The sequence below is a fragment of the Carlito syrichta genome, unplaced genomic scaffold (assembly GCF_000164805.1).
Source record: "Carlito syrichta isolate Samal-C Ts95f unplaced genomic scaffold, Tarsius_syrichta-2.0.1 Scaffold308114, whole genome shotgun sequence".
Lineage (NCBI taxonomy): Eukaryota > Metazoa > Chordata > Mammalia > Primates > Tarsiidae > Carlito > Carlito syrichta.
This window is the reverse complement of record NW_007252210.1, coordinates 784789-791360: the sequence shown is the minus strand read 5'-3', so window position 1 is coordinate 791360 and position 6572 is coordinate 784789. Positions and strand designations below refer to the sequence as shown.

Below are 6572 nucleotides of genomic sequence, written 5' to 3'. Positions count from 1 at the left end.
AAATAGTCTTGGCAATCAGGGGATCCTCCTTCCCTGTGTGCATCTTGTATTCCTATAGGGGAAAGTGAATTGACAATCACCAAATATTCTGCTATAGCCATGCAAGAGCTTCAAGGTGTCACTTGAATAAAATGATGCATTATCATAGGAATACAAGAGGATGCTATCATGAACCCTGACCTAACTTTCTCCAAGTTAGCAATTAAAGGAGCCGCTTCAAATTCTTTGCTGTGGCTTATTCTTGGAGCCACTAAAAAGTGCTTATCAGAGGTGAAATGTCAACTCTCCAGGCCTGGGTCTCTATAAGTAGCTTCAATGCACAGAGTCGTCTGAGCCCCAGCTCCCAGACTGAGTTCAGTCCTGAAGAGCTACAGGAATCCTCGTGCTTAGTAACATAGCAAAGGGGGAAGGAGAGCTGTCACAAAGGTTTAGCCCTGGAATCCCTTTGGCTGTTCCCAACAGAAGACCTGATGCTAAGAACTGAGCAGGCAAATGAATGGCCATCCCTATCAGAAAGCCGCTGGTGGTGGATGCATGCAGGAGTGTATGCAAGAGACAGAAGTTGGCTAAAGTGATGTATGATGAAGATAAAATGTTGCAGGGATTCTCAGAGCCTTGGGGGAGCTGGAGAGCTCTCAGATTGTGGGGGGGAAACCCTCCACCTCCCCCGTGATGTAATACTTTTGCAAGGAATGCGATGAAGTGGGTCCCATGGTGGCTAGCTGGCTCTGGTCCATCTCCTCCATGGGTGCCCCCCCGTGGTCAGTGGGGGCATGCAGGCGGTGGGCATCCAGCATCTCCAGCAGCAGGTCATAGAGGGGCACCACGTTCTTGCACTTCATGCTGTACAAATGCTCCATGCCTTTGTTGCTGTGAGGGGGAAGACAGAGAGGACCGTGTTAGAGCCAAGCCAAGTCCCAAGATGGCTGAAATTCCTAGGAAGGGGAAGGAAGACAGGCTCTTAAGGTGCCTGGCAGCCAACCTTTCTTCCTGTTTAAGGACTTATCTCTGTGTGGATTTTGTCTCCCAGCTCCTACAGGGAAAGTCCCACCCTCACAAACACATTCTCCCTTCAGTCACTTGCAAGGTATTTGCTATGCAGGTGACTTCCTTCCATGGCCTCAAGTGAGACAGTCTTCCCCCTCCATCACTGATGCATCTAAAAAGAGAGCAGCATGAGATGTACAGCCAAGCAGGAGGGAGTGTTTTATTTTGTACTGATTATCATTACTTTTTAAAGAGACAGGGTCTTGCTGTGACACCCAGGCTGGAGTGCAGTGGCGTGATCATACTCCTGGGCGATTTCCACCAATCTTCCCACCCCAGCCTCCCAAGTAGTTGGAACCACAAATGCATGTCACCACACCTAGCTATTTTTTAATATTTATTGTTTGTAGAGTTAACATTTCTTTATGTTGCCCAGGCTAGTCTTGAACTCCTGGGTTCAAGTAATCCTCTTCTCTCCTCAGCCTCGGAAAAGGGCTGGGATTATGAGCGTGAGTCACCATGCCCAGCCAGGGGTGAGTATTCTGAATGTGTCTCCTATTTATTTATTGTCTTTATTCTCTTCACCCCAAAACACATACATGCATACACACACACACACACACACACACACACACACACACACACACGGTAAGTTCCAGGCAGGACTTTGTTCATTCTGCCATCTACTGTAGGCCTAGAGCAGTGCCCAGAACTTGGTAAATGTTCAGAAAACAGGGTAAGTGGGCATAGGGTGATGTCAGCAAAATGACATTTCTCTTTTCTATGCTGTCCTCCTCTACCAGCCACAACTCTGCTGTCACCACGACACCACCAGAGGTGGAAGGGGGTGGAAGGAAGGACAACTATTATCTCACTTGAAATTTATTTTAAAAGAAATATGTCTCACGGATAGAAATATGTATCAAAAGTAGACCAAGAGAATGGCATAGAAAATATTTACCATGAAGATACAGCATCAAAGCTATTCCATCTTACAACGTGGCCCAAATTTCGGATTTCACAGTTACTTTACTTTTGTTTTTAATTTAGAATTCTGTTAAAGTTAAATGCCCCCTGGATCCGCCACTGTCTTTCTCATGTAATCTAATGAGTCACATTTCCAGTCAGATGAAATCTGTTGTTAAATTCTCTGAGTAGCAACATATGGCTGGGGCCAAGATGACAAGTAGAATTCCGTGATTTGGATTGGCTGTAGTGAGGAACCAAAATATTAGAATGTGTGTGTGAGAGAGAGAGAGAGAGAGAGAGGAGAGAACTCAAATCTTTCAGTAGAACAGCCACCTCTCCAGCATTCACACAATTCCAACAGAAACTCTACAGAACTGTCTTCCTGCTGCCGCCCACTGCCATAAGTTGTTAGCAAAATCAGCCAAGGCTGTATATTTAGTGCAAATGTATGTGGTATTAATGGATTAGGTTTGCTCATGCTGACAAGCAGTTAGTGGATTTGAAAATTCAGTAATTCCTATCAACAAATAAAACCATTCCACTGCAATACGTAGTGGCTACAGCATCACTGAAATGCCTAGCTTAGAGTAAAAGCTAGTGTGTTTTCTTCAAGGGAAAGGTTATTCTCTCAGCCAGGAGATTTGGAGAATGTGCAGTTCTGATCCATTCTCTGCTTCTCTCTCTCTCTGACAGACATCAAAAGAAGATGGTAGGAAAAGACTGGAAATGTGTACTCTGAATGCAGTCACCTACTCCACCTGGCAAATGTGAGCCCTTCGTGTATAACACAAGGACTCATGGGGGAATCCTGAGAACAGAGATTGCAATAACTTTCTATCACACTTTGCCAAGTGGAAGCCCTCACTTGTGAATTTCAAATTCACAGGGCAGGTAAAAGCTTTCTGTGAGTCACTTCATTCATTCATTTATACAGTAAAAATTTTGCAAGCACATACAATATATAAGTCTTCATATATGGCACTGTGGAATATACAAAGAAAAAAGATACATCTATTTTCTCAAAGAATGAACAATTTTCTAAGTCTGTCTCCCAAAAGAATGGCACCTGGGACTTTGGTGGGACAAACTTCTTGCTGTTTAAATCACAGTCTCAAGATTTGAAGACCGCTTAAAAATAATCTAATCCAACTTTCTTCAGACATCTTGGTCCATCCCTCACAGACACTAAGAGAAGGGATCTCTTTTTCATGCCTAGGGTGTGCAAAACCAAAGTCATGTACAAAGGCTTCAGCACCCATGGGTACCCGTCCTTTTAGTGTCATTACTTTACATCACTGTTGTGGCTTTTCTGGAGTCTGAAATAAAGAATCCACCAAGCTCTTCATGTCTCTCCTCAAGGCTGAGCTCTACTTATGAGAATGGTACCCACTAAGCTTTTGGCCCACCAAACTGCAGGACAAAGGAATGGAAATTAGGACACTTTCACCTTTTGCCACAGAAAAACTATTTTCTCTGCTGATGCCCTTCATTGGCTCCTATAAAAAATATTTATTATTTTCTATATACCCAGCACTATGCTAGCTGGTATTGGGTACACAGAGTAAGCAAGATGGACTATGATGACCACCTCAGAGTTTTCAGTCTAATGGAACAGAAAATAAAATGGGCAGTAATGATAGGGAACAACAGGGTGTAAGTCTCAACTGTGTCTTAGGGGTCAGAAGATGCTTCCTGAAAGGAGTGCTATCTTAACTATGATAGGTTATCTTACTGCTCAGAAATATTCACTCCTCCTGCACTGTGTCCATGACCTTGACTTTGGGCTTTCCCATGTAACTTGCTTGGCCAATGGAATGTCAGCAGATATGACTTAACCAAAGGATTAAAATGCACTTGTCTGGGAAACCCCTCAGGTCCCCTCACACTCTGGGAGCTTTTATGCCCTCTCAACAAATCCTGCTTTTTCACCTCCAAAAAAAAAGAAAATGCACTTGCCCAAACGGGCTTTCTTTCTTGTGCCTCCACCATCGCTATAAGAACATGTCCTAGCCAACCAGTGGGTATGAGACAGGTGTAACAGAGTCACTTGGCCAACCTGTAGGGCTGCAGCTTGTCTCCCTCCTGGGCCCAGCCTCTATCAGCTGCCTCCCAGATGTGAGTGAGCCCAGCTGAGATCAGTAGGACTGTCCAGTCAATGTACACCCTGATATAGAGCCTCCCTAGGTGACTCCAAAGAGTCTATTATGCCTAGAGCTCAGCCATGAGGAAGTTAAGTAGGGCCTGAGTCGTAAGGAGTAATATAAGCAAAACAAAAAGATTTAGACTTTATCTAAAAGCAAGGCTGGGTGCAGTGGTGCACAACTATAATCTCAGCACTTTGAGAGGCCAAGGTGGGAGGATTGTTTGAGCCCAGGAATTCAAGACCAACCTAGGCAACAAAGTGAGATCCTGTCTCTACAAACATTTTTTTAAAACTTAGCCGGGCGTGGTGGCATGCACTGATAGCCCCAGCTACTTGGGAGGCTAAAGTAGGAGAATCACCTGAGCTGCAGTAAACCATGACTGTGCCAGTCTCAGTGACAGAGTGAGAGCTCCTTCAACTCAAAAAAAAAAGAACTAAAAGCAAAGGGATGCCATTTAAGGGTTTTAAGCAGGGATGACATAATCAGATTTGGTTTTAGAATGATTGTTCAGGTTATATCACGAAGAATGAATTAGACAGGAGCTAGATTAAAGGCAAGGATGCATGTTGAGTGGCTGGTGTGGCAATCCAACAGAAAACAATGGTGGCTTGGCCTAGGGAAATGGCAATGGAGGTGACATAAAGGGATGTGAGAGATATGGAAGCGTCAGCGTTGACTCCATGAGGCAACTGGCCCGAGTCTCTCAGCTAGAATTTCCAAATGTAAATAGAGATGGTATGATGCAGGGAGGGTAGTGGGTGTGCCCAGTGCCTTCAGAGGATGCCTGTGCTGACAGTTCCCTCCCTCACCTGCACACTGCACACTCCCTTCCACCCCTCTCCTCCACCCTTGCCCCAAAGCACATGCTTCAAACCAAACATAAGTATCACTTCCTCTATGAAGCCTTCTCTGACACTTGCCCCGTGCCTCAAGTGGATTTATAGTGTCTCTCGTCTGTCCTTCCATAGCATTTATGCGTGTTCCATTTTAGGAACTGTCAGGTGCACTATCCCAGGCCAGTTGTCACCCAGGTTTGGAGGCGTGCTTTCCTCATGTCTGTGCTGGGAAGGCCAGAAGCCCGCGGATGCCTCACCTCATGTGCCTGATGTGTGAGAGGATGAGGAGGAGCTGGGCCAGCCGCCGGTGCTGCTGCTGCAGGGTCAGGCCTGCCTTGGCCATCAGGTGGATCAAGGTGTCTGTGATCTTGTCCAGCACTCGATGGATATGGTCCTTCTCATCCAGAGACTTCAGGGTGCTGGACAGAAATGTGTACACTCCTGAATGTGCAGAGAAAGAGTGAGAGAGAGAAACTCAAAGAGGATGAGGTCTAGGAGACCAGGAGTGTTTGTGGGACTTAACAACAAGCTGGTGTCCGGCCCTAGCAGTGCAGACTCTCTGGACCCATTGGAAACTAAGCAACTATGTAAAATTCCTAATGATATGCAGGTCTGAAAGCACCAAGAAACCGAAGTGGCATCCTGCGTGTAAGTCAATATTCCCAGAAAGGGAATGTTAGCCTTGGGGCCATCATGGTAACGCTGGCCACCCCTTCTCAGACAGGTCTGACATCAAAATGAACTGTCCATTTAACACTGAAGCCAACCTTAGGAGGGACCATTCCTGTTCCTTTTTTCTTGTAGAAACTGAAGGGCAGAGAGATCTGTGAGCCTGTTAGAGTAACTTGGATAGCAGGTAGCAGGATTTAGACTGAACCCAATTGTTGACCCCACATCTGCTAATGGTAATGAAGACTCTCTGGAGACATGAAGCTCTCAGTGAGATTCACAGAAAAAGGAATAAGTGATTGGCTATGTAATGGGAAGTTGATTTTTCCAGGCAGGATTTAATTTTTTTTCTGTTTCAGGTCAGGTTTGGAGTCTAAACACTTTTCAGCTCAGCAGAAGGGTTTATGGCATGTGTGGGTATAGAGGGCCTTGGGAACAGCTGTTTTTCACTGTCAGGCAGGTGTTTCCTTTCTTGTCTTTTTTTCTAGAATAGATTCTGCTCTTTGGGCCACAGGCAGATGTAGGAACGAAGGTGAGACCGTCTATTCTTCTGGACAGCATAGGTCTTGAGCTAGATAATCAAAGGCTTTGCTAGGATTGTATATGAGCTTGGGAGACAGAAATTCTTTCCTCTAGGGTTGCCAAACTGAAAGGATGAGAATATGGGGCCAGAGGTGATAATACTTGGGGGTGGGGAGAGAAAGAGAGAGGGAGAGGGGGAGAAAGGGGGAGAAAGAGAGACAGAGAGAGGGAGGGAGGGAAAGAAGGAGGGAAGGAGGGAGGAAGAGAGACCGACTAGCCCAGTTCTACTCATGAGGTTCTTACATTTTTTCACTGGGCTTTCATAGTAATCTTTCCTAACACAAGAATCAACAAAGTTCCTCTTTGCTTCAGATTATGTGAGTCAGCCGGGCTCGGTGGCTCAGACTGTAATCCCGCGCCTTTGGGAGGCTGAGGTGAGTGGATT

General features: G+C 45.6%; 1 protein-coding gene across 2 annotated transcripts in view; it reads right to left on the bottom strand.

Annotated features, from left to right (window-relative positions):
- Window positions 1–320: 320 nt before the first annotated feature.
- Window positions 321–6572, bottom strand: part of ESR1 (estrogen receptor 1) — a 368696-nt gene continuing 362444 nt past the window's right edge. For both annotated transcript variants that reach the window (XM_021716020.1, XM_021716021.1), the window contains 2 exons: window positions 5194–5377; window positions 321–870 (listed from right to left, as the gene is read on the bottom strand). In XM_021716020.1, the coding sequence (XP_021571695.1) occupies window positions 636–870; window positions 5194–5377 (419 nt within the window). In that variant the 3' untranslated portion in view covers window positions 321–635. The remainder of the gene's footprint in view (window positions 871–5193; window positions 5378–6572) is intronic.